The following is a 27,096-nucleotide window of genomic DNA, read 5'->3' as shown; positions in this document are numbered from 1 at the left end:
ACAACTACTGAGCCTGTGCTCTAGAGCCCGCAAGCCACAACTATTGAGCCCTCATGCCACAACTACCATGCCTCAGGCATGCCTAGAGCCCATGCTCCACAACAAGATAAGCCACGACAATGAGTAGCCCCCGCTCGCCGCAACTAGAGAAAGCTGGTGCGCAGCAATGAAGACCCAATGCAGTCAAAAATAGATAAATAAAATAAATAAATTTATATATTAAAAAAATGATTAGGGTCCGAAGAGAAGCTTTTCACTCTGAATGTCTGTATCGGAGAGCAATAAATGGCTGGAAATGCAGTGGGTGGGAAATGCCATTGGCTGAGGCTGGGGCCATTTTCGTGTACCTTGGTGTCTGTAAAAAAAACAGATATTTGTCTCTTTCGAGGATACAGGTGTGAGTCTTTAGTATTACACTGGAGGGCAGATACCCTTGTCTGCCTGTGTCTGTTAGGATGTGCCTGTGTGTGTGCATGACTGAAGCCGTGACTACTGGGAATCCTGTGTCTGCAGAGGTGTGTAGGCTGTTTCTGACTATAAATGGTTACCTTGCCATCTGTAGGGATATGTGTGTATATCTGAGGGTGTCTGAGTCGAGGACACGGGGTTTTCAATGTGTATGGAGCTCCATGGGAGTCTGTGCTCTCTTAACTATGGATGTGTGTACACATGTAAGAACAGTTGTGTGGGGTGTTTACATTTGTAAATGAGGGCCATTAGGGAGGTGTTGGTATGTGCGACTTGGTGGAGGTGGGGTGTGTAGTGTCTGTAGGGCCAGATCTAAGTGTGCATGTTTGTTTTCAGAAGATGATGTATATTTACATGTCTCCCTAAGCTCAGTTTGTGTGGGAAGGGCATTGAGGCTGTGAGTGTCCACTTGTGTGTGTATGTAGTGTGTTAGTGTGTGTAAGGCCTTGTCTTTGAGTTTGAGGCTTTTGTGTCTGAGTCTTTGGGGGCTGTGTCTCCTATCTAAATGCCTGGGCCTCCTTGCTTTCCCCACTTCTCTCACTATCAGTAGAACCCTAGAGAAGGTGAGATGGCATTAGACTGGATAGCTCAGCAAATTCTGCAAAGAAGGGGGTGTCCCAGGCAATCCCTCCCTGGAGAATTCAGGGGAACACGCCCCCCAACCCAGCCCAATCCCATTTAGGATGGGATGTAGCCCAAGCCCTGAGGAACTGGTGTGCTCTTTAGTTGTTATGGAGCAGAGGCAGCTGCGCAGGTGTGTGAGTATGTGTAGATGTCTTGTGCTCCTGTAAATGATGCGAACAGGTCATCATTTGCATCAGATGTACACAAACGTAGGAGGCATGGATTGCATCAACGGAGTATAATGTGTGACTTGATATGAAACTCAACTCGGCCCAAGGTGTGACCATGGGTCCCTCTTGTACCAGTAAGTGGGGCTGTGCCTGAGGTCTGTGGGTGCCCCTTGAGGGAGGGGCGGTGGTGAGAGCTGGGTGCGTGTGTGCCTGCGGGTGCCTTTGTGTGTCAGCGTGTCTCTGAGTCTCTCCGTCAGCAGCTCTGAGTTTCTGTGTGTCTATATGTCTGTGTGTATCTCTGGGTCGCTGCTTCGCTGTGTCTCACTCTCCCTTGGCGGGGAGGGGATTGGTCACGCATGACTCATCTTGAACCGAGCGGGGCTCCAGCGGCAGGGCAGCCGCCGCCGCAGCTGGAGGGGGAGGAGGACGAGGAGGAGGACGAGGAGGAGGGAGAGGAAGAGGGAGAGGAGGAGGGAGAGGAGGAGGGAGAGGAGGAGGGAGAGGACTACGAGGAGCGGGAGGAGGAGAAGAAGGAGGGGGCGGGGGCCTCTCCAAGTTTGTCGGGACCTTCTTCCGAGACGGCGGCGGAGGCAGCCAGGGAGGCCAGGGCTGCGCACGGGCCGGGGCTAGGGGCGGGGGCGGGGGCTGCGGCTGCGGCTGGGACCGGGCCCGGGGCGGCGGGGCCGGCGCCTCCGCTCTCCTCCTGCTCCTGCTTCAGCCTTTGCTCCCACTGCGGCCGTGGCCCCCCTCGGCGCGGCTCTCCGCGCTGCGCGCCCGCCGAGCCCGCGGCTCCCCGGCCCATGTACTGGAAGCATGAGAACGCCGCCCCGGCGCTGCCCGAGGGCTGCCGGTTGCCGGCCGAGGGCGGCCCCGCCACCGACCAGGTGAGCGAGCGAGAGAGCGAGTGGGTGAGCCGTCCGGGCCGGGGTCGGACAGGGGCCGAGACCCAATCGGGCCGGGCCGGGTGGCGGGCGGCCGCAGAGCGGAGGGGTGCTGGGGTGCGCTTGGGAGTGTGTGTATGTGAGTGTGTGAGCATGCAGGAGCGCGAGGGGGGGGTCGCGGAAAGCGGGAACACATTATGCAAATGTTGAAGGAATTTCTCAAAAAGCGATTTAGCAAAGACACAGGCGAATCAAGAGGAGGCGAGGCGGGTATTGTCCGTCTGAATAGGCGCTGATAGCGCCAATGCGCCGGGGGTTGTGCGGGCGCAAGGCTGAGAATCTCGGCGCGGGGCCGGTCCCGGGCGCTCCGAGGGGCTGGAGGGTGCTTTTTCCTCTTCTTGGACGCCTCCGTTTTCTCTTTTTGGTCCCGTTTCGGCCCCGATCTAGCCCCTGTTTTGCTCTGGGTTTCCCTCCGACTGGCCCGCGAAAGGCGCCTGAATCCGAGTCGGTATCGCCGCACCGATTTCGCCGCGCGCGCGGGGCGGACGGGCTAATGCTCCCAACGCTCTCGGTTTTATTTTCCTCAAGCGCCCACCCCCCACCTCTTTTTTATTTTCTTTCTTTCTCTCTTTTCTCCTTTTTGCATTTTGTGTCGAGAGGAGGAGAAGGGAGCGAGGAAGGGGGTGGGTGGAGGGAGAAAAAATTCGATTTTTAATTACTACCATTAAAAAATCAAATTTGCAATTCTTTGGGCGGCCTGATGGATCTCACTGATTGACAGTTGGAATTGACACTCTGGCTACCTCTTATCTTGGGCATTCACGACAATTTCTAATTGCAGGTAGTTTGTATGTGTGCGCGTGTTTTTTTCCCCCCTCAGAGGCTTGTATTGCAAGGGAACTAAGCGATTACTTCAAGAGCCACGGGTTAAGTGCAGGGAGAGGGGGAGAGAGAGGGAAAAAAATCCAATCCAAATTCAAATTGCTTCATTAGAGAGACACCGCTTTTGTGGGGAAGGGCTTTAAATGCCCACTACAAAGTTAGGACTCATTGTTCCGCGCCGGTTTATATAACAGGCGCGGGGAGGCGCTGGGCTCAGGCTGCGCGGAGCCGGTTCTGCAGCCGCCGCTGCCTGCGTTCCCTCCCCCCTCCCCCAGGTGATGGCCCAGCCAGGGTCCGGCTGCAAAGCGACCACCCGCTGCCTTGAAGGGACCGCGCCGCCCGCCATGGTGAGTTCGTTCGGCCCTGCTTTCGGCCCCCGGTCTCCCGGCGGCCGGGCCCTGGGGAGCTGACCCGGCTTTCCGGCCCCGAGCAGCTGCCCGTGCGCTGGGGGACTCCCGGAGGGCGCCGCCCCTCTCTGAGCCTCGGTTTTCTGGCCGGGAATGTGAGCTTTGACCGCTCCTGGCACCTAGGAAGCGCGTGCTAAAAGTTGGCGCCGTCCTGTCCTCTCCAGTAGGCCCTTCTATTGCTGTCCTGTAGTCCGTGGCTTGTCGTTTAGGGGGCATTTCGTTGTTAGTTGGTTCACTGAGGCCCCAGATTTGTCTCCGAGGCAGCAGCAACGCTGGGCACCTGGCTTAGCCCTCAGCTCAGAGCGCGGCTCTCCCTCTTTCCCCACTGCAGGCTCAGTCGGACGCTGAGGCCCTGGCAGGCCCTCTGGACAAGGACGAGGGTCGGGCCTCTCCCTGTACGCCCAGCACGCCATCTGTCTGCTCACCGCCCTCTGCCGCCTCCTCCGTGCCGTCTGCCGGCAAGAACATCTGCTCCAGCTGCGGCCTCGAGATCCTGGACCGATATCTGCTCAAGGTGAGACAGGGGCGGAGTGTTGCGTGTGTTGGCGGGGTGTGGGTTGCAACCCAGAGGACTGCAGGGAAACGACGCCGGCGCCAGGTCCACTAAATTCGAAACGTGGCTCATCCCTGCCTGACTGCGTGGCTTCGGGCAAATCGTAGCGTCTCTCTGCGCTCCCGGGTTCCTGTCTGAAAAATGGGCAGAGTTGATTTCTACCTCCCTGAGTCTGTGTTACAGAGGAAAAGTGGGGAAGTCCCATGTACCTTCAGAGCTCCGGCGTATCTGTCTGCAAATGGGCCCGGGGAGGCTGGGGCCGGGTGTGAAAAGAGGCCCGCGCTGAGCCGCCCCCCCATCTCCGCCCCCTCCCCAGGTCAACAACCTCATCTGGCACGTGCGGTGCCTCGAGTGCTCCGTGTGTCGCACGTCGCTGAGGCAGCAGAACAGCTGCTACATCAAGAACAAGGAGATCTTCTGCAAGATGGACTACTTCAGGTAGGCTGCGGCCGCTGGGCCAGCAATGTCGCCGCCGGCGGGCCACCGGCGCGCGGAGGCCGCCTTTGCGACGCGCTGTCTCTGGCTCCGGAGCCCCCGCGTCCCGAATGCTCTGGCGCGCCGCGAGGGCCCAGCCCACCGGCTCTCGGCGCCACGAAGCAGGAGCTCCAGGCCGAGCGCGGGTGCCAGCACAGGTTCGGGCCGGGGATCCGCCTCCGGTTGCTGTGGCCCACTCGGGTTTGGTCGCGTCTCTGGCTCGGTCTCGGATCCTGCCCGAGTCTCAGGCTCAAGTTCCGACCTCCAGCGCGTTGGTCGAGCTCTGATGTCCCCGTCTTGCCCCGATCCGCTCGTATCCCAGCCGACCTGGCTGCATCTCCGGTGCGCTCCGGCTCTGGGTTCCAACCCTACTCCTACTCCAGCCAAGCCGCCGTCTCTCCCGGGCAGGACCCTGAGCTGGGCTCCAGACTCTTGCCCTGGCTCTGGTCTCGGCTTTGACCCCGGCCGGCTTCGAGGCTGGATTCGAGTCTGGTCCGGCCCCAAGCACTAGCCTCGCATCGGTCTCGGATCCGAACCCATATTCAAGCTCATCGATCTAACTCCCGACCTCGGTCTCCGGCTCCGCCTCAACTCAGACCCCGGCATCGCTCGAGTATAGTGTTTCGAGTCTGGGGTTCTGCCTGCATCCCAGGCGCCTGTTCCAGTCCCAGCTCCGTCGTCGTTTCGGGCCCCGGCTTCAGCCTCTCTGGGGTCTAGGCTCTGACTTCGGGCCGCAGGGACAGGAAGGGGGAGTCAGGCGCCGTAGCCAGGGCCCCGCGTAGGATCACCCTGGGCTGCGCTCTCCGTGCCGCGGTGCCGCGTCCCGGCCGCTCAGCTCTCAACAGCGGCCCGGCTAGTCCTCCCGCCGCTTCTCCGCCGCCTGCGCCTGACTTCTCACCGCGCGGCTCGGGCCTGACCCGGTCACGGGGTCGAGGTCACTGCGAGGTCAGAGGAGCAGCGGCTGCCGGCCCGGTCCCGGCGGGAAGCGTGAAGCAGGCCTGAAGCCCGGCCAAAGGGCCTACAGAGTCCAAAGAGAGTAGAGTGGGATTGGTTCCTGGGCCGCACGCCTGTTCCCAAGGGCTTTCTCAGGAAGTGGAGAAAGCTACTCCCCTATAACCACCACCCCCCCAGTCCGCCGACCTCCTTCCCATCCTTGCCTCGGGAGAGGTCATGGCTTCAGTCTTCCTGGGAAGACCCCAGCCCCAGAAAGAGCCCCTGAGTCAGGGGATGCAGTAGAAGGCAATGCCGCCGCCTTCCCCGGCATTGAGTCTCTGGGAACTTGGAAAGAGAGGACCTTGAATCTAGGAAGAAGCTGGCAGCACTGGCGGCTGGGGCACTCTAAGGAAACCTTAGGAAGCTGGGTTAGAAAAACGGACTCTTCCTGGTGCGTGGCTGTGAGTGGCAGTGCCGCTGGGGTGTGCACGGGGAGGGGCGGCTCTGCCAGGTGGCCTGGGACTCATGGGGCTCAAGGATGCTTGTGTGTCTGTCTTGTCCGGATCTGTGCAGTGGCGCTGGGGGAATGTGTCACTGAGCAGGGTGAGGGGTGTGTGGACAGCGTAGGTGTTCCTTTACAACAAGCATTTGTCTTCTGGTTTATGTGTGAGTGTAGAGAGTGTGTGGCTGTGTGAGTGTTGGGACCGTGTGTGTGTGTGTGTGTGTGTGTGTGTGTGTTGTGCAAGGTGGTCAGAGCAAGTTTACATCTGGACTGGGATGTGGAGGTGAGCAGGTGAGGATTGTGAAATCCCTTCACTCCCCAACCCGCCACACAGCCCTCCTCTGAGCGGGCATTTCTGCTTACGGCCTTAACCCAGGCACTGGGGGCTCAACGGTGTGAGGTGAATGTGGATTTGTGGATGTGGGCTGTGGTGTGTGTGTGTATGTGAGAGCAGGGTTATCATTGTGTGGTGTGTAACCGGAGTGTGATGTCTTCCCTCCACTGTCCCATCTGACACTTAGCTGGCCAGGGCAGGAGAGGGAGGTTAGGGTCCCTGTGTAGCCAGCGCCCTGCTGTAGGCCTGACTCCAGTTGGTAAAAAAAAAACAAGCCAGCTACTCTTTCAGGGCTCCTCGGGTTCATCAGCTATCCAGGGACACGGCTGAGGCCTGGGGAACCCAGCAGGCCTCTTCCCTTAGAGTAAGGCAGGCCTGGCCCCCTCTCCTTGCTCTCCTGGTGGGGACAGACCTGCCACCCTGTGAGCCACATGTCCTTGCTGCATCTCCAGCCCCAGCTCATGCCCAGGCTGGACCAAGCCCCCTTGGTTGATGTGCTTTCCTAGACCTTCAAGGATTAGTCAAAACTCAGATCCTAATCCCACTGTTCAGCACTTCACTGGCTGTGGAGTCCCCCTTCCCACTGTGGTGGGGTGGGGAACGGGATGTCCAGCTGTTGTGGAGACAGAGACCAGGCTCCATCAGGCCAACCCTGGATCACGGTGTGCCCTTGGGCAAATCACTGCATCTTTCTGCCCTCAGTGTCCTCCTACCAGGGTTGTCTCTCTGAGCTGCCAAGGAGGCCAGTGAAGGGAGGAAGGCTCAGTAGAGGCTCCCTAAAGTGTAGGTGCTATGGGTGTCACCACCGTCACCATTGGTGACAGGATTCCAGGCATAATCCCCTGATGGCATTTCCTCAGGCAGTCTGGGGAGCAAGGATGGGGATGGGCCATTTCTGGGCTGCAGGTTCCGAGCGCTAATCCTTTTCCAGCAGTGACAAGAGCCCCCAAAGCAAAACTAAAACAGATTTTTGGTTAAGAAAATGGAGAGAATAAAAGCTCACATTCCTTGGGATGAGAGAAGAATTGTGGCTCTTCTGATCATTTCTCCCCCAGCCAGGTCTCCCTGCAGGCATAACTCATCCCTGGCAGCCCCACCTGTAACAAAAATAATAAAACCCACAGAAAGGGAGAGAAAAAAGCAGGCGGAGTGCCAGGCGGGGACTACTGAGTGCCCGGCGTGGCAGCCCAGGCTCTGGGCGGCTGCTGTGAAGGAGCCCTTCCTGGAGAGAGCAGGAATGGTGGCATGGGAGACAGAGCCCCTCTCTAGAGCTGGGGCTCAGGGAAGGGCTGAGCGCTCAGATCCTCTAGCCCTCTGTTTCCTGAAGCCCAAGGTCGAGAGTCTGATGGGAAGTGGACTGGAGCACTCACCCCAAAGAGAGGCCAAGATCTCTGGACAGGATGCAGGGAGGGAGGAAGTGGCCACGACCCCCTGGAGGGGCCACTGGTAGCTTCCGAGGTCCTCTGGCTCTGGTCTTATTCCCCAGGGAAGAGTTTCCTCTCGGTTCTATCCCCTATCTTGCCCCTCCTTGACACTGGCCTGTAGACCCCTCTTCCATCTTCTTTGACAGAGCTGGCAGCGTTGGGGACTCAGGAAGCTAGAAGTTAGGAAGGCACTCCAAGCTCATCAGGGCAGGAGGCTGCAGAGCCTGGGTGGGGAGGTGGTCCAGAGGTCCAGTGCTGCTCCTGGCTTTGCACTGTTGGAAGAGATTGGTTTTCCACTGGCTGTGTGTCCTCAGTGAGGTCGCTGGACCTCTCTGCTTCAGTTTCTCCATTTGCCATCCAAAGAGGGACCTCACCAGCCTTTGTGGCTTCAACCAGATTCCCACCTCCCCTAACCCCCTGAGTGCTAGCAGAAAAAAAAAAAAAAAAAAAAAAACTACCACCAAGAAAATGTGTATTGCTTTTAATTTCTTCACTTTTTTGGTTTAAGACTGTTTTTTCTTTTTATTTTCTTCCAAGAAGTGAAAAAAAAAGTCCTGGGGGGAAAATAGTGTTCCTTTCTGGGGCATTCGTGTCTCCACTGCCCTCAGCAATCAAAACCCCAGACAGCTGCCTCCTGCCCACCAACCTGTGGCTGCTGCCCCCCAAAGGCAGGCATGGACTGATCTGCAGTGCCCTTCCAGCTCCTGGCCTCCTGAAGCGTCTTGCCTATTGTAGAGTGGGGGAGACGATGTCCTGAGAGAGCGGAAAGTGCTGTGCCCAGGGTCCCACCAGCAAGAGAGTGGAAGAGGGACCAGACAGGGGTGAGGACGCTGTCAGGAGACCGGAGGGAGCTCTTCTCTAAGCCAGGAACTGTGTTAACCCTTTACATCTCATTGTTTTATGTCATTGACTCCTCAGATCCCCCCTGTGAGTAGGCTACTGTCATAATCCCTACATTATAGGAGGGGAAACTGAGGCCCTGAGTGGTGAGGTCACACGGCTAATAAGCGGCAGAACTGGGATAAGCCCCGTGGCTGCCTGACTCACCATCCCTGTGTCTAGATATTCAGTACTCTTCTTCTATAGCTGAGACACGTCAGCAGCCCCCCTGTGCAAGGTGGGGCCCATGGAATGGCAAAGACCACCTCCCCCCACCCCCCGTGGCCCTAAGGCTCCCACAGGGAGCACCTGCTATGCTGTGTGACTCTCCGTGGGTGGGCCCTGGGAGTACTAGGGCTGGAGTGAAGTGACCTCCTCAGAGTCCCAGTGACGGGAGCAACTTTGCCAGGATCGGGTCACCAGGGTCTCTAGCCCTCTTGCCTCCTGACCATGGCAGTGGGGAGTAAAGGGTTAACTGCCTCTCCTTGTGTTCATGCGGGTGGGGTTCAGAGAGTGCCCTGGACTGGGCCTGGGAGGGGCGCTGCCTACTGCTGTTCCCGTCCCCAGCTTGGCGCGAGAGACTTAGGGCAAGCCCGCAGCCTTCTTTCCCTCCTTCTGCCCCTAACCCAAGCTCAGACCGCGGACTCCAGCGGGAGAACCCCACCCCCTCCCCCGGAGCGAGGGTACCCCGGGAGGCTCAGAGCTGGGAAGCCGCCCCCCACCGCGGCAGAGAGCAGCCCAGCGGCCGCCAGCTGTTGGGGGACAGATGTTGGGGGAGCTGAGAGAGGCGTTGGGGAGGGGCCTTGGGCTGGGACCTCCGAGGAGTGGGCCGTTTTAACCTCTTAATTGCTGGTTCTGTTGTTTCTGGCTTCTTCTCCTAATGGTTTGCTGGGAAGGGAAGAAGCAGAAGGAATGGGAAGGACTCCACCTCTGATCCCCCCGTTTGCTTCATAGACTCTCTCTAAGGCCCTCAAGCGAGCGTCCTGAACGCAAAACAAGTGAAGCCTGGTTTGAGTGTCAGCGCCTTGGCTCACTAGCTTCTTAATTAACATTGGCCTTCCCACTCTGAGCTTCGGTTTCCTCATGCAGAAAAGGGGTAGCTTAGTAATGGGCAGGGGTCGCAGTGAAATTCCGATGGGCTCTTTCGTTGAGGCTCATTCACCCAACAAATAACTTCCGAGCTCTTACTCGGTATGCAGGAGAGGTAGGCCGGGAGAGCGAGCCTGACTTGGTCAATGGCGCACAGCTCCCCCCGCAGAGCCACTAGCACCCAGATGTCTCCGTTCCCTGCTCCGGGGAGAGAGGGCAAGGCGGTGCGCGTCGCCCACTCCGCTCCTTTCAGCAGTTGCCAGGATGCGCAGCCTCCGTCCAACATCTCTCCATCCTCAAAGCGCCTCTGCGCTTTGAGCCTTTGCCCCGTGGCGCGCGCGGGGACCCAGGGAGGGGCGCGCACAAGGCTGGGGTTAGCGGGCGATGGCCGCGCCCCCTAATCGCTTTGGCGCTCCCTTCGCAGCTCCCGAACACCCCTTTCTTGAAGTTTCGTTGTCTCCGCCGCCGATTTCGCTGCTTCCGGAATCCGGCGGCTCGGGCCTCGCAGCCCGCCTGGGAAGGAGTCTGTCGGTTTGTCAGAGCCTGGATCTGTAAGCCTCCTCGTGCCCCTTGTTTGTGCCACTGACCCCTTCCCCGGGTGGGGGACACGCTTCAGGAGCGGCCCGAAAACTGCAAAACGACCCCCCAACCCCATCCAAGGATCCAACGGGAGGATGATTTCGTTGACTGGGCGGAGACACTGCGCGCAGGGAGCTCCTAGAGCTGGGGACAGCTCCTGGCATTTAGGGTGACACGCGGAGGGTGAGAAAGTTGCTGACAGGTCGCTAGCGGCTCCCGCCTCAGAGCAAGGGGATGAGGGCACTGTGAGCAGCCAACGTAGGCGCAGAACGCGCCCGGGCGTCGGGGTTCGTGGAGCGGGAAGATCAGGGATGCGCGGGGAGTCTTGGATGCGTCTTGGCCGAGAACGAGGAATCCCGCAGAGCCAAGCGCCAGGATCCGAGATTTTACACTCTGGCTCAGCGCACTGACCCCGGAACACGACAGGCTGGAGACACAACGGCTCCTGCCTGCCTCTGAGGGCCCGGACCTTCCCCTCCCAGCTCTTTCAGCTGCCTGGGAACGCACTCCCAGCTTACCGGAGCCTGAGGGGCCCTAGGCCTTGCGCGCTGGAGTTTCCAGGTCCCAAGGCCCGGAGCGGGGATGCGACTGGGTCAGACCAGGCCCCTTTCCTGTTCATACACCCGGATTCAACTCTACGCATCTCCCGTCCGGCTGCTTTCGCAGGTTCTAGGGGGTTTTTTTGCACTTCGGAGGGGACCTCAACCCCTGCCCCACACTCCGTGTGGTCTTGGCGAAGTCACTTGTCCACCCTGAACCTCCGATTCCACGTGTGCAAACTGGGTGCCAGAGTCCCCATTTCACGTGGTTGCGGCGAGGGGGATGCAAAGAAGGAGTTGCGGCCCAGGACCCTGGAGCGCAGCGAGGGTTCTGCACCCGGCTGGCCCTGCTTCCTCCCTTCAGGGCCCGGAAATTCTCCCAATCCTGAGCCGGGCCTCGGAATTTGGGGTCGGCCCCTCGGCGGGAGTAGGCTCGGGTGGGCAAAGCGGTTTTCTCTCCTTTTTACTGAGAGATTGGGAACGGAGACCGCGGGCTGTGCTGGGGAAGCCGAATTTCCGGGGTCGGGAACCACTTCTGTTTGCGGGGCAATTGACAGAACCCGCAAAGGTGCGCAGCGCTGCCTGAGCGAACCGCGCCGCCGCCGACAGGGTCCCCTAGGGCTCCTTGTCCGACAGAGCGGCATGGCACTGGGGGTACATCTAGAGCCGGGGCTGGCAGAGGCCTCCGCTCTGCTGCACTCAGTTCAACCCGAGACCGTTTATTCAACCGGCAGTTGCTTGCATTTGCCAAGGCAGGCGAGGCTGTAACCAGGGCGCATTTGCTGGGCTGGTTCCTCCATGCACTCAAAGGCATTTCCGAGTGCTCTTTTGGGTGGAAATGTGCCTCTGGGGACACAGAGGCAAATCTTCTAGATCCTTTCCCAGGAATGCCAGGGGTGGAAGGGAGAGCCAAGAAACCTGATATTTACAAACCGGTGTGATCATTGCTGAGAAGGTGGTGCTGGGAGCCGTGGGACTGGGGGTGTGGGGGGAGTGTGGGAAGAGGGAACAGCCTGTGCGAAGGCCTGGGGTGGGAAGGTGCTTCAGAGGGGGCCATAAGACCTGGGACCAACCTTCCATTGTAGTTGACTGGGGCTCATGCTTGAGTGTAGGGTGAGGGATCTTGAGGAAGGTTAGGGAGGAGAGGAGCCAGAGAGGATGTGGTCTGCTGAGCTTTGTAAACTCCCAAGGATCTTGGACCAGATCCTGAGGGTAGAGTGGAGCCGCCAGAGGATTTTAAGCAGGGCAGCGGACAGGGTAAAGTGTGCATGCTGGAAACTTCCCTGTAGCCACTATGTGGAGGATGGGTGTGGAGACTGGCAGTGAGGGGCGCATGGTGGGAGCCTGGTTTAGGAGGGCAGTGGTGGCAGTGGCGAGGAGGAGGTGGGTCCCAGAGATACTTAGGAAAGGGAACCAACAGCGCCTGATGATTGGTTGGATGAGGGGTTGAGGAGAGGGAGGAGTGTATGATTTAGGTTTCTAAGCTTGAGAGGCTGGATAAGTGAAAGCACCATTCCCTGAAACAGTGTGCACCAGAGGAAACTGAGGCTCAGAGGGTCCGGACCGGGTCACAGAGTGAGTCATTCACTTCAAGAACAAATTTTCCCTGGTGGTCTGGGGACAGGCCTTGGGCTGACTTCTGGGACAGGGCAAATCAGACTGCTGCTTCCTGGAGGGGCTCCCAGTCTGGTGGTGGAGGCAGCCACACCCAAATAGCCACACCACAAAGGGGGAGGGAGAAGGGGAAGAAGCAGAATCAAGGAAGGCTTAAGGGAGAGTGGGGCATTTGATCTGGGCTTTTTTGTCTTGTTAGAATGACACAGGACTCCAGAGTCTGGGACTAGCTGGATACTTAATAGACTACAAAGCACTAAACAAACAGCCGTAGCTGTTTTCACCTAGTTCGGCTCAGGGCAAGGAAAATGAGAACTCAGAGAGGTTAAACAATGTGCCCGGGGTCACAAAGCTAGTAAGGGCATATCTGTCTATGCTTCCAAGAAACTCTGAGCTTCTCTACAGCTGGGTTACAGTTTATTCATCTCTGGAGTCCTACTGGCTAGAAGTTCTATCCTTGCAAGCTGTGTGACCTTGTGCAAGTTACTTTACCTTTCTGGTCCCCATTTTCCTCATCTGCAAAATGAAGATTACTTGGGACGATCAGCATAAAACACTTAGAATCTTGCTGGGCAAGTGGTTAAGTGCTCACAAATCTGCCTGTATTATTACTACTATTAAATTTTCCCTAACACTTATATTTTAATGAGCAGGTTAATACAATATACAAATGTTAAGTGATCATTGAAGAAAATTTGGAAAACTCAGAAAAGCACCAGGAAGAAAATAAAAACCACCTACCAGCTTGCCTTCTAGGTGGGACTTGGCTGCAGGGGGTGGTGAATCCAGGCAAAGGGAAATGCATGCGTGAAGGCCCTCAGAAACCTGGGCACGGCCGGGCCACTAGGATTTGGATGGCCTGTCTGAGCCTCGCCACCCCCTCCCATTCCCCCTGCCCTCCCCCCACCCCGTGTCCTTCAGCCGATTTGGGACCAAGTGCGCACGGTGCGGCCGACAGATCTACGCCAGCGACTGGGTCCGGCGGGCACGCGGCAATGCCTACCACCTGGCCTGCTTCGCTTGCTTCTCGTGCAAGCGCCAGCTGTCCACGGGCGAGGAGTTTGGCCTGGTCGAGGAGAAGGTGCTCTGCCGCATCCACTACGACACCATGATTGAGAATCTCAAGAGGGCCGCCGAGAACGGTACCCAACCCGCCCCGCCCAGAAACTGGCCGCCCCTCGGCTCCCCAGCCTTCTCTGACCAGCCCCCCCCCCCAGCACCCCAGGGACTGCCCACACTTCTCTAGAGCCAGTTGCTCCCTTTATCACCTGGAGGCAGCATGGGGGTGAGGCTGCACACGGACCTGGCCGCTTCTGGCTCCACCGTTTGCTTGAAAGTTGGAAGTCACTGCCGGTCCTTGCAAATTATGTTTCCTAATCTGTAAAATGGGGCTGTTGGTAGGACACCTCAAAGACAGATGAGCCGATGTGCTGTAAAGCCGAGAGGCACTCAGTGAACCCTAGAGATGATTCTCACAATGGGGCAGCCTTCTCCACCTTTGGACAGCTCTGGTTGGCCTGGAAGCTCATCCCCTCCAGTTTCCTGGAACCAGGCTTGGGCCCGTCTGCGAGAGATGAAGTGACCCTCTTCTCCCAACTCCCACCGCAGCAGCTACAGGCCAGAGATTTGGGGGTGGGGTTTTCATCCTGGACTGTAAGGAGAGAGGCCTTTGACTCTGGAGACCCAAGCTTCAGTTTTGCTTCTGGCATGTTGTGCTGACATACAAAGTTTCCTTTTCTCTCTGGGCCTCAGTCTCCCTAGTTTCAAGATGGATATTGGACTAGAAAGATCCCTAAATCTCTTCTGGCTCTGATACTGTGATTTCCCAAGACACTCAGGCTCAGGGACAGGGTCCACGTCTTCCCGGGATCATGGGGGGCTGAGTCATAAAGTGTCTGCCCCGTCCCCAGTGCCTCTGAGGAGGAACTAGTCAGACGTCCCCAGAGTGTTCTTGGCCATGGCCACAGCAGAGCCATCACTTTCTCCAGCCAGGATCAGGGCTGAGTGGGTCTAGGTGGGGAGCAAGTGAAGCTGGGGTGCTCTGAAGTTACCTGCAAGTAACTGGGCAAGTCAGTTGTGGAGCTGGGATGGAAGCCCAGGAGTTAGAGGTTCCCCCACACCATGGCTCAGGAGTGACTCCAGGCTCCTTCCATACCTGGACCAACCAGGACTACCCCTAGTCACAACCTTGCCAATTACACTCCAGCTCTCACAGTCAGGCCTGACTCCAGACTCCTACCACGCAGGGAACCTGAAGGCTTATGGTCTCAGAACTCCTTACTGACCAGCCCTCAGTTTTGGCTACTGGTTTACTTTTTAATCTTAAACACACACATGCCCATTATAGAAAATAAAGAAAAGATGGTTAAGCAAAAAGAAGAAAATAAAGACCACTCCAAATGCCACCACCCCTCATATTTTAGTGTCTGTCTTCCCAGATTTCGTTCTATGTATGTATGTTGGAGTGTTTGTTTAGTGTTTTTCCTAATTAAAAAAATTATGAACAGTGGTGGAATTCCTGGAGATTTTTATTTTCTTCTTTGTGCTTATCTGAATTTTCTGAGGTTTTGGCAAGGAGCATGTATTACCTTTGCATTCCGAAAAATGAGGTATTAAAAACTAAAATGGGAATACATTTAGTGTGATTATAAAAGTAATGTAAATGGAAAGAGAATAACTAACGTATACTCCAGTTAACAAAGTTAAACCTTAGAGAAATAAGGTGATGAGACACGTGATTGTTGTAAAAACTTCAAAAGTTGCAGAAACATTGAAAGATTCTTCATAATTGCACTCCCTCCTGCTAACACTTTGGTGTATATCCTTCCAACCATTTTTGCTCCCATCCGTTTTTACAAAATTAGGATTACAGTTCTGTAACCTGCCTGCTTCCCATCTCCACCAGCCCTTGGTTTCCCCAGTTTATCAAGGAGGGAGCCCAATTTGGGGCGCTAGAGTCAGCCAGCTGTCAGAATACCAGTCGAAAGGTCCAGAGCTGGGATTTTCTTCTCTCTCAACCTCAGTTTCCTCTGCTGTAACACGAGGATAATGTCGCCCGTCCTCAGGGCTGTGAGACATAAAGGGCACACCGAAAGAGAAGCGTCTGGTACTCAGCAGACGCTCAGAAGTGGAAGCCCCTTCCCCAAAGACTGAGCTCAGGGACTAGGACCCTGGGATCCCCCCTCCCAGCCAACTCCGCTCCCGACACTTCCAGGGACCAGCTCCCCCCACCCCCGTCCTTTCCAGGCTGCCACTAGAAGAGATGGGGACGCGTGGTCAGCCACTTCTGTCGCCCTCAGGGAACGGCCTCACGCTGGAGGGGGCAGTGCCCTCGGAACAGGACAGTCAGCCCAAGCCGGCCAAGCGCGCGCGGACGTCCTTCACCGCCGAGCAGTTGCAGGTACCTCGGCGGGCCGCGAGTGGCTGGGTGTGGGCCGGGCGTGGGCCGGGCCTCGGAGTGGGCGGGGCTGAACGGGCCTCCTGACTCCGCCCCTCTGCCCACCCGCGGGTGGCGGGGAGGGGCTGTAGCTGTCTGGGGCGTGGCCTCCGGGCCGGAGCCTCTGATTGGGCCGGGGCCTTGGCGACCTCCGCGGGCTCGTGCCTCACCGCCCCGCGGCGCCTGGCAGGTTATGCAGGCGCAGTTCGCGCAGGACAACAACCCCGACGCGCAGACGCTGCAGAAGCTTGCGGACATGACGGGCCTCAGCCGAAGGGTCATCCAGGTGGGGCCGGGGGTGGGCGGGGCCTTCGGGTCTGGGGCGGGGCCTAGGGACCTTGGGGGTGGGCCCTCGAGCGCGAAGTTGGGCTGCGGAGCCGCGGGTTCGGGGCGCACGTGGCCGCCCTTCCTCAGTTGGCGACGAGGCAGTCCCGCCTGGGGTCCCCCGGCGGCGCGTCTGGCTCTTTTCCGCGAGGCTGAGGCTGCTGAGGCTGTCGTTCCAGGTGTGGTTTCAAAACTGCCGGGCGCGTCATAAAAAGCACACACCACAGCATCCCGTGCCGCCCTCCGGGGCGCCGCCGTCCCGCCTCGCCTCCGCCCTGTCCGACGACATCCACTACTCCCCGTTCAGCAGCCCCGAGCGGGCTCGCATGGTCACCCTGCACGGCTACATTGAGAGTAAGTGACCGCCACAGCCCGGTCGCCCGGCCTGTGGGAGAGGGGGGTGTAGATGAAAGCTCGTGGGCGGCGGAGGCGTGGGGAGGCCTTGATGAGCCTCATGCGTGCAGACGAGGGTTCCGCAGTCTCTCGGACTTAGTGGTTGTGGAGAGGAGTTAAGTGCCCCGGCTCTGCCTTAGAGGGGCTGGACCCTTAGTAGAGGCAAGCCATTAAGCCATTAAAAAATATTGATACTTTCCAAACATCCACTCTGTGCCAGGCCCCGGGGACTAGGGAGAGAACAAGATGGCTAAAGTCCTGTCCTGGGGAGCCTGGGTTCTGGTGGGAGCGACATGGAACAATACGAGATAGGTGAGCGTGTGGTGTTAATTGTGGTGATTCCTGTAGTCAAGATGCTGGATGGGAGTGTCTGGAGATGTTGCCTATCAGTGGGCTGAGACCAGAAGGATAGATAGGAATTAGTGAGACGCAAGGAGTGGGGAAATAGGGGTGCAGGCAGCAGAGGAACCGAATGTAGGCAGAAAGCGTGGCATGGGTGCGTTTGGGGTTGCAGAAGAAAGCCAGGGTGGCAGGAGTACCCAAGGTTGTGAGGCTGTGGACAAATCACCTGACCTCTTAGAACCTCAGTTTCCTCATCTGTAAACTGGGACATTAATAATGCCTACTTCACAGGGTTACGAGGATCCACTCATGTGTTCAGTAAATATTTTTTGAGTGCCTTCTGGGATACAACAGACCAAAGCCTGTGTGCTCCCAAGGCTCACGCTGCAGGATGGGAGAGGGGGGAGAGAGAGTAAACGATTAAAGGATGGAGGGCAGGCATGTTAGTGGGGACTGAGCACTGTGGTGGAGAGGGGGTGGCAGGCTGTGGTGGAGTGACCTTCGAGCAGGAACCTGGGGGAGAGAGAGAGAGTAGCCTTGTGCGTTTCTGGGGGATGGACATTCAGTGAATCTGCTGTTGAGCGGGTGCTTATCACAGATTTTCTTTCCCTTTGAGGTTGTTTCTGTTGATTGTTTCCTCAAAGCTGGGCATGACCAGAAATACAGCAGTGATGACAGCATACCCACAAACTCAAACCCTCCGTCTCTGGCTCCAAGGGAAAGAGAAGGGAGGTCAGGGAGAGCACAGCTGTGTCCTGAGTCCCTGCCATGTGCCAGGCACTGTCCTAACACATGTTTCTAAACATCACCGTCCCATTGTACAGATGAGGAAACCAAGGGCCCACAGTAAGTTAGTGGGAGCCAGGTTCCTTAATGATCGAATATGGGCTTTAGCGTCAGACTGTGGGGCTTCAGATCCCGTCCCTGTCACTTACTAGCTGTGTGACATTGGGTAAGCTTCTTAGCATCCCTGAATTCCAGTTTCCTCATCTGTAAAAAAATGAGGACAGTAAGAATCCAAGCTCTTTTAAAAAACGAAAAGAATACCTATCTCAAAGCAGTGTGGCGAGCATCAGATGAGATCATTGACTTAACGTCCTCAGCATTTAGTAAGTGCTGGATGAGTACTAGCTGCCCTCGTGGTGGTGGCAGTGGTTCTGGTTGGTGGAGCTGGGAGTGTAGAGTCCTGCTCACCGCGCCAGGCTGTCAGTTGGAAACCGTGTCTCTTTGTTCTGTTCCATTTCTGAACCATCTGCTTAGTAGGAGGGACTTTTTTCCCCCTTTCGTTTTGAAACAATGACATGTTCAGGCTGCAGAGAGCCCACTGACGATCTAGTTCATCTGTTAAGGGAGCCAAGGACCAGGGGCTCTCTAGGTACCAGGAGTCTGGGCCACCAGCCAGCACTTGCTGTGGAGTTGGTAATGGATCTAGGTGGCCTCGTGGGGAGTCGGGCCATGTCCTCCGGAGCTGTGCCAGGACTCTGCCCACACAGTTTGTTGGCCAAGTCTAGAACTGTCTTAGACACCTAGAGAAGGGGCTGAGGTGCCCTTTCCTCTTCCCCTTAAGGCGAACCCAGCTCAGGGCCGGCGGCATCAAGGGTGTTTGGACCTGCTGCCTCTCGCTGCGTGACTGAAGGTCCCCCTAGCAGTCTTCTTCGCCGTTCACTAAATTCACAGGTTCCTGAGTTTCCCGGAGACTTCGAACTTGGAATATGATAAAAAGCTTTGGAATCAGATTCCAGAAATATGCACACACACACAGTTTCCCATGTAATCTCAGGCTGTTCGTGGACCCCTAAAACCCCCCAGGTTAAGAATCCCCCATCTTATACAACCACCTTATTCTACAGACGAGGGAACTGGGGCTCAGAAAGGAACAGTGACTTGTCCTAAGTTACATATCAATTGTAAGTCTCTGTACAGAGCTCTTTCCCCTCTGACCAAAGAGGATGAAGTGCAGAGAAGAGCAAGGCCATAGACTTCTCCACTGTAGTGGTAAAGAGGCTGAAGCATGAGAGATTTGGGTCAGACATAAGGATGGACTTCCCCCACGCCCGCCACCGCCATTTTAGATGTTGTACAGAGACCCATTCAACAAATTAGATGCCATGCCTCATTCTAGATCCTGGAAATCCACAAAGATCTAGAATCTAGAAAACAGACAAAAATTCCTGCCCTCATTGGAGCTTGCATTATAGCTGGCAAAGACAGATAATATCAAATAAAAAATAAAAATATACAGTAAGTCAGATGATGGTAAGTGCTAAAGAGGAAAAATAAAGCTGAGAAGGAGGACAGGGAGGGTAGGGTTGGTGTTGGGTTGCAATTGTAAATAGATGGTCAGGGAGAGCATCATAAAGAAGGTGACATATGAGTGCAGAGTCCTCTAGGGTATGGGGGTAAAGCCTTGGTGATTCTTGGGAGATAAGAAGGTACAGTGCACCAAGGAGGATTCTAATGGATGGGGTACAGCCTCGCGTGTAGGAGGTGTTCTGTACATATTCGTTTCTTTTTCTTTTTTTACTTTTTTAATTTCAATGTTGATTTACAATGTTGTGTTAATTTCTGCTGTACAGCAAAGTGATTTGGTTATATATATGTGTGTATATATGTATATATACATATATATATGTGTGTGTGTATATATATATATATATATATATATACACACACACACATTCTTTTTTTTATATTGTTTTCCATTATGCTTTGTCAGAGAATGTTGAATATAGTTCCCTGTGCTATACAGTAGGACCTTGTTGTTTATCCATTCTATATATAATAGTTAGCATCTGCTAACCCCAAATTCTCACTCCACCTCTCTCCCACCCAGCCCCCCCTGGCAACCCCAAGTCTGTTCTCAATGTCTGTGAATGTGTTTCTGTTGCACAAAAGTTCATTTGTGTCATATTTTAGATTCCACATATAAGTGTATTATATGGTATTTGTCTTTCTCTGTCTGATTTACCTTACTTATTATGATAATCTCTAGGCCCATCCATGTTGCTGCAAATGGCATTATTTCGTTCTTTTTTATGGCTGAGTAGTATTCCATTGTATATATGTACCACATCTTCTTTACCCATTCATCTGTCGATGGACATTTAGGTTGTCTCCATGTCTTGGCTATTGTGAATAGTGCTGCTGTGAACATAGGGGTGCATGTACATACTTATTTATGAGTGTTTATTTATCAGTGAGCTAGACAGTTACCGTGTAGCACTTTATAGCTCGTAAAGACTTTCACGTAGAAAAACGGTACCCTATTGAAATTTTGCCCAGGACCACCCAGCTGGTAAGTGGCAGAGGTGAAACTGGCCCCAGGGCTCCAGCCTACCGGGCCTGGGGCTGGTGGGATCCTGCATGGAGGCTGGGGGATGGGCTCCAAGGCATCCTCTCGTCCACAGGTCAGGTACAGTGTGGGCAGGTGCACTGCCGGCTGCCTTACACCGCGCCCCCCGTCCACCTCAAAGCCGATATGGATGGGCCACTCTCCAACCGGGGTGAGAAGGTAAACGGAGCCGGGTTGGGTCGGGTGGGTCAGAGCCACCTTGCCAGGAATGGCTTTCTGGCAGGATTCTCATCGCTGAGCAGGCAGCATGCCACTTTGTGGCAGCCCCTCTGCCCAGCACACTCAGGCCCCCACTGTGCCCCCGAGGTAGTCCCTCAAGCAGGCGCCAGTGTGTTCAGTGCGCACGGCCAGCCTCCTCGCAGTGCGCCGCCCGTGGCTGGCCTTCTCTTTTTCAGATTTCTGGATTTAGTTACTTTGCTCAAACTTTGCGGTCCCGAGGAGGGCTTATATCACACACCACCCCACCTCCCACCATCTCACGGGTTTCTCCTACTTCCTCCTTTGTATTCCTGTCTGTTGGGAGTGAATATCCCAAGCTGGTGGGGCCCGGGGACAGCAGGCCAGCCAGTGACCGTGGTCAACTGGTAAGGCCTCCTTTGTGGAACCCGATCTCTGGTTGTCTCAAGCATTAGGACTGGACACCCAGAAGGGTGCTTGGACATCGCCCAGTCTAGTGGCTTAGTGGCTTGAAAGCTTTGTTTTTAAGCCTGGGAACCCGTTTGTTTACTCTTTTCCATAACACAAGATGCAGATGAAAGGGGGTGGAGCTGCTCTGGGTGAAACTGCAGAGTGAGTAGGGCCCTCACCTCCCGCTCAGCTCCCAGACACCTCCCAGCGAGCCTTGAGAGCCACTGCTCTCAGACACCCTCTCATTTTAGAAACGGGGAAATTGAGGCCCAGGTGGCTCAAGGTCACAGAGCCTGAGCGAGAACTTGTGCCTTGATTCGTTCACTTACTCATTTATTCAGCCTACATTCACTATGTACTGACTGTGCCCACGAGCCCCGAGTCAGTTGCCAGGAGCACAGAGATGAGGAAGGCATAGTCCCTGCCCTCAAGGAGGCCAACAGTTACAACAAAGGGTGATCAAACTGCGATGCAGAGGCCAAGGGAGCTGGGGGGTGGGGCGCAGCTCGGGAGAGACACAGGAAGGCTTCCTGGATGCAGGCACGTCTGAACCTCAGAGTTCAGCCGGGAAGGCATGAGCCGCCACGGCTCTCAGGCAACCCAGAGCAATTCAGTGCTGCTGGCTCACAGGCTTGGGAGGAAGAAGAGTGAGAGGCGGGGGCCTCGGGCTGCCAGGTGAAGGAGCGTGGACCGTGGTGGGCCCTGGAGGCCTCTTTTAGAAGCATCACTATGGCAGTCCTCGGAGAGGCAGGGAGCCCCGGGAGTCACTGGGTGCGCTGGGCCAGGGAGACGGGGCCAGGCCTTCGAGCTGAGTGCAGTCTTCATGTGCCTCAGCGTCATCTGGGCAGCTTGTAGAGATGCAGATTCCCCAGCCTCGCCCCTAGAGAGCTGGTGGGGAATTCTGGGATGGGACCCCGGGATCTGCGGGTGTAATACCCAGCCCCAGTGATTTTGGCAGGCAGACAGGCGTGGGACTACTCCTCCAGGACAGCCCCTCTTACTCTGCCTCCTAATTAAACACCTACTGTGTGCTAGGCTCTGTGCTGGGCTCTGTGCTGGGTACTGTGGGGAAAGTAGATGGTGCGGAGGTACGGACAGCCCAGTAGGACCAGTAGGTTTATAAGTAAATGGTAGCACATATTCAGCCCCAAATCCCGCAGACCCCAGTGGCGGGTGAGCACGCCCCAGGAACGTCCCCTCCGAGATTGTCATACAGGAAGGGCTGCTTTTGGTTGAAGCACTTTACACGTGTTGTCTGATGCTACCCAATCACCCTGTGGATATGAGGATGGCGTCCTCATGGTAAAGATGAGGAGACAGAGGCTCAGAGAGGTGACACGACTTGTCCGGGGATGCAGCAAGTCTGTCAGACTCTGAAGTCCGCCTGGTTCAGTAGTGACCTCCTTCTGTGCCGCACTTTACAGTTTACACAGCGCTGTCTCTGACCTCGCCCTTCACTGTCTCCCTGGGAGGATGACTATGGTTGACACCATTTCATAAGTGCAGAAACTGGGTCTCAGCCAGAGCAGCGGCTTGCCCAGGGTCACACAGTGAGCGTGGGTACAGCTGGCCTCCATCCTAGGACTGCCTGCCTCGGAGCCGGCCCCGTCCTGTGGGAGAGCATTCGTCCTGTCAGACCCAGCACCGGGACTGCGGAGGCGAGCTGGCGTGGTCCCTGTCCTCGGGGAGTGAGTGGCTTAGAGCAGGAGGCAGGCAGCCACTTCCCAGCTCGACAGGGCAGTTGAGGTGAGGCATGCACATGGCCTTCGAGGATTCAGAAGAGGGAGTGGCCAACTCTCGGGAAGAAGCAGGGGACACGAGGAGCCCGTGCCGAGGCCAGGAGGCTTGGACGGACCTGGATTTGAGGGATGGTGGGGGGTTTAGTGTCGCTGAGGCCTTGGGTGCGGTGGGGGAGCTGACAGGGGGTCACATAATGAAGGTCCTGCACCTTCAAGCAAGGGGCCTGGGCATTATCTGGAGGGTAGAGGGGAGCCTGGCAACGGATTAGGGCTGGGCTCAGCTCTTGGAGGCGAGCCCTTGTCTCCTGGTTTCTCAGCTAAGCCTGTGGTTATGTCTGGTTCAGGCTGCAGGATGAGCCGGTCTGGGGTCTGGCAGCTTTGGTGGTGGAAGGTTTCTGGCCCCTGGGTTTGGCTGCTGAGCCAGAGTTTTTCTCTTGCTGGGCCATATCCCCAACTTCATGTCCAGCGGCTCTGCAGAAAGATGTCTCCTCCTCCTCCATGACCTTCTCCCCTCTCACTGTCAGACCTTCCTGCCAGCTGCCAGGGACCTTTTCTGTCCACATCTTGCCAGCCTGGCGGGCTGTGTGTATGGCCAGTCAGTGCAGAACTGCATGGGCTTTCTCCCAAGTCCCTCCGGGCCTGAGCCAGCCTAGCGAGGAGGAGACTCAGGGCCCCCTGGGGCAGCCCCCTGAACCCACTCATCAAGACCAGAGCCGGCCCGGCCGGGAGGACAGTGCTCTGAGCATCTGGGGTAGCACCCTCTGCCTCCACCACATCATCATTTGGCCACACCTGCCTGTGAGCTTCCAGGACCACGTTTATTCCCGGTCATGGGCCCAGATCCCACAGTTCAGAGCTTGGAAGGCTCTTAGAAATCAGGGCCCGGCCGTCATCGATCAGATGGAGAGACTGAGGCTTATGGAGGGGAAGGGTCCTTCAGAGTCTTCCCTCTTGAGAGAGCTTCTGTTCAGAAGAGTCCAAAGTCAGGCAGGCATCCCAGAGACCAGAGGAGAGCACGGCCCAAGGTGGGGTGAGTGGGCGAGGCCGTGTGAGGGGGCCCTGGAGTCAGGCCGACCGGACCCCAGCTCAGCCACCTGTTCACTCTGAGACCTGGGAACGCACCCACTGTGTGTCAGGCACCCGGCGTGTCGGAGCCACCTGCCTGTCGAGGTGCTTGGCTGCATGAAGGGCTTGGCCTGTTGCCTGGTGCTTGGTAGGCACCGATGGTAACTGTCAGGGTGGCCTGGAGAGGAAGAGGCAGTGGGTCTAACGAAGGGAGCTTGTTCTAGAGCCCAGGCCTGGGTTGCAGCGCTGGGTCCACCTCTTCCTGGCTGTGTGATGGCGGGCTCACGGATTTTCACCTCCCCGGCCTCAGTGGCCTCCCCTGTAAAGAGGAGATGATGGTGGGACACCCTCGTGGGGCTGAGGTGAGGCTTCTGTGAAATCGTGCAAGTGTGCACTGTACCCAGTGCCGGGCACCGTGCCCGGGAGACACTTGCTGCTGCTCTCGCATTTCACCAGATCCTCCCCATTCTGAGAGAGAGGTGTTGTCATCCCCATTTTACAGATGAGGAAACAGGCTCAGAGAGGGGGAGTGAGTTGCCCAGGGCCCCGCAGCAAGTAAGTGTCTGAGCCAGGATTTGCACCTAGATGTGGGCCCTGGGCCCCCCTCCTTCTCTATGCCTTCGAGGACTTCTGGGGGGCTACCACGCGGGGCAGGCCCTGGCTCAGCCCCCTCCCACGCCCTCCTCTTGCAGGTCATCCTTTTTCAGTACTAACGCTGCCGGCACTTCCGCATCTGAGCGTGGGCGCCCCGCAGCTGCCCCTCAGCCGCTGAAACCCGGAGTCCGAGCCGCTGCCAGGGATCCACCCGCTCTGCCTCCACCCCTCATCCGCCATCCTGCCCACCACCAGCTGGGCCCCTGGGCCTGGCCTTCCCCTCTCCTGCCGAGAACCAGAACCCGCCAGGAGCACCGCGGAGCCCTCCTCCCTGAAGGCAGAGCTCCCTGAAATTTGGAGCCAGGGTGAAAACAACAGCCTGTGTTTCCCATTTAGACAGGAGTCGTCTTCAACTTAAGCTGATTACAATAGCAAAAGGCCGAATTGAATCGCACGACGCCAACAGCCTTCCAATTTACAGGTTTTCTTTCCTCCCATATTGGCCTTTATTTACTACTTCCTTGGAACCATCTCTGAATTCTGAATAGCCGACAACCCCCAATGTTATCCACTCTGTTGCTTTTGTTTGGAAAACTCTACAGTGTTTGTGGGATGTCCCCAAAGGAAAGCTATGTTCTAATTTTATCATTTCCATCTGTCTGGTTATGTCAAGTTAATTCAGAGAGAGAAGAGACACTGACCAACCCTGAGAGGCCCAATAGGGCAGAGATGGAGGCCTGCCCAGACCAAGAGGCAGGGGGAAAAGCGGGGCCCAGGGTGGGGGCGGGCGGGGCAAGGACCCCCATTGGTTTGGAGGCCCAGGAGAAGGATGCGGCACACTGGGCTGGGAGAAGCACTAGCCATTTTAAGGAGAGGAAAGAGGAAACTCGGGGTGTGTGTTGGGGACCCTGCTTTCACCTAGTTATCCAGCATATGTGCAGGAGACATAGCAGAGGTGGTGTTTGATCTGTGTGGTGACATTTCTGAACGTTTGGACAAGTTAGAATTGGGGACCCTTGTTGGCTACTTGACTCCTGATGGGGGTGCTTGGGCCACGTCTTCTTTGGGGGGACCTCTCATGGGGGAGCTGGGGAACAGAGCCCAGGGGAAGGGCAGAGCGTTCATTCTGGACCCACCTCTGAGTAGAAAGAGGGTGCCTGCTGCCTAGGTGAGTGTACCAAGCCCAGGATTCTAGCTGCCACTTCCGGGCTTCCCCACCAACCCTGCCCAGGGCCGGTCCCACCCACTGCTGAGAACGCAGGCCAGACGCAGCTGTGCTCACACCCGCCCTGTCCTGCTGCAGCTCTTCCACCCCAAACGAAAGGGCTTGGGCTACACAAGACCATGATTTATGTTTTCAGGGGACCCCGTTTGTCCCAAGCTAATCCTGTAATTTTAGAATGACTTGGGTGTCCTGATGCATTTCCCACTAGAGGCTGCTAGTAAGCATGTTTCAGCCCAAGTCCTCCTTCCTGCTTTGATTAACCTGATACGTTGCTTTTTGGAAGGAGACTCTAGGACAGGGAAAGCAAGTTCATGGTACCTAGGTGTCTGCTGTCCCCGTTTCACCCATGGCAGACATCGCCAATCAGTCGCAGTACTCTCTATCTCGCTGAGTCTGGGTAAGGGTTCGGAATCCAAATGCTTGAAGTTGGCACTTAAAATGAAAAACGATATGCTGTTCTTGCTCTGGGACCTGGAGGAGGGCTGGGCCCGGGTGCAGCCCAAGAAGGGAACTTGCTTCTTTTGCCTTTCAAAGACAGTTCCAGCTGACTCAGGGCAAAGGAAAGACACCCCTCAGAATGTGATCAGTGCAGCCTGGTTCAGAACTCAACCGGTGAATAAAGTGTGCCTGGCCCTACACTTGGCGCTGATGTTAACAGGAGCAGCTTGGGCCCAGTTCCTGGTGATTGCGGAGCTCTAATCTTTCCTTTGATTTTTGCTCCCAGCCATCGCAGTCCCAAGCACCATCACGTGCTGAGTGGCCAGCCGAGCCATGCCCAGGGTCACCCAGTACCCACTCTGCCTTGAGCCTCCCCCCAGGGTCTGTTCCTTGCGTGGATCACACGTCGTAGCATGCTGCGGTTCAGACACGTCTCCACTAGCCTGTTAGAACAGCCTGGGAACGTACAGGCCATCAAGACTATTTATTTAAATACAAAACAAAAGGAGGAAAACACACACGCGGAAAAAAATTGTAAGCACTTTTTTGTAAAACCAATGTCTGTTTTTGTTACATACCTTTCATGTTGTGCTTTGTAAATGTCTTATTTGTGTAATAAATAAAGTTAATGCAAGTAGAAGTGCTGGCACTGACATCCGGAGCACGATGGGATTCCATTTCTTTCCTGCTCTCTGGTTAAGGGCTCAGGCTCAGGCCTGGCCCCCAGACTATCTGGACAGCTAGACAGTGAAACCCCTTCCCGGAAGACTGGTTCTGTTTCCCAGCTAGGAAACTGAGCGTTGTAAAGGCATGATGGTGGGTTTCTTCTCTAATCTGAGCTGTGTAGGAAATCAGGCTGGCTGGTCTCCTCCGTCCCACTCCTGACCGTGCTCTGCTGGGCCCCGTGCCAGCCCTGCAGGCTCAGAAGGGTCCAAGGGGGGCTCTCAGCCCGGCCAATGCTGGAGACAGACGGATCCCTCCGACATGCTGTCAAGACGGAGGGGGGCATTTGAGCTGTATCCTCGGATGAGAAGTTCACAGAAATAAGTTCAAAAGAGGAGATGCTGGGGGACCAGGGAGGGAAGCACAGAGGAGCCTGAGTGGGAGATGGGGGAGAATCTGATATGGCGACGTGAAAGGAAATATGCGATGGGAGACAGGGCCACAGGGCCCCAGCTTCGGCACGAGTCTGGGTCTCATGCTGGCCTC

The 27,096-nt window shown here is 56.3% G+C and overlaps 1 protein-coding gene across 2 annotated transcripts; it reads left to right on the top strand.

Annotated features, from left to right (window-relative positions):
- Window positions 1-1,998: 1,998 nt before the first annotated feature.
- On the top strand, window positions 1,999-24,987 carry LHX6 (LIM homeobox 6). Of its 2 annotated transcripts, XM_059926559.1 has the most exons (10): window positions 1,999-2,146; window positions 3,301-3,372; window positions 3,764-3,946; window positions 4,302-4,423; window positions 13,274-13,494; window positions 15,652-15,752; window positions 15,979-16,074; window positions 16,292-16,466; window positions 20,255-20,358; window positions 24,323-24,420. In XM_059926559.1, exons 1-10 carry the CDS (start codon window positions 2,063-2,065, stop codon window positions 24,341-24,343), a joined length of 1,179 nt encoding a protein of 392 aa, XP_059782542.1. In that variant the 5' UTR covers window positions 1,999-2,062; the 3' UTR covers window positions 24,344-24,420. The 2 variants fall into 2 exon arrangements, with proteins under 2 accessions (XP_059782542.1, XP_059782543.1); XM_059926560.1 differs by lacking the exon at window positions 20,255-20,358 and having other exon boundaries at window positions 24,323-24,987.
- Window positions 24,988-27,096: the final 2,109 nt, after the last annotated feature.

The sequence above is a fragment of the Balaenoptera ricei genome, chromosome 6, assembly GCF_028023285.1.
Source record: "Balaenoptera ricei isolate mBalRic1 chromosome 6, mBalRic1.hap2, whole genome shotgun sequence".
Lineage (NCBI taxonomy): Eukaryota > Metazoa > Chordata > Mammalia > Artiodactyla > Balaenopteridae > Balaenoptera > Balaenoptera ricei.
This window is presented reverse-complemented; position numbering and strand designations above follow the sequence as displayed.

Coding starts and splice junctions, on each gene's coding strand:
- LHX6 (XM_059926559.1), top strand. CDS start 2,063: ATGTACTGGAAGCATGAGAACGCCGCCCCGGCGCTGCCCGAGGGCTGC. Junction 16,075..16,291: donor TCAGCCGAAGGGTCATCCAG/GTGGGGCCGGGG, acceptor CTGTCGTTCCAG/GTGTGGTTTCAAAACTGCCG. Junction 20,359..24,322: donor TCTCCAACCGGGGTGAGAAG/GTAAACGGAGCC, acceptor CTCCTCTTGCAG/GTCATCCTTTTTCAGTACTA.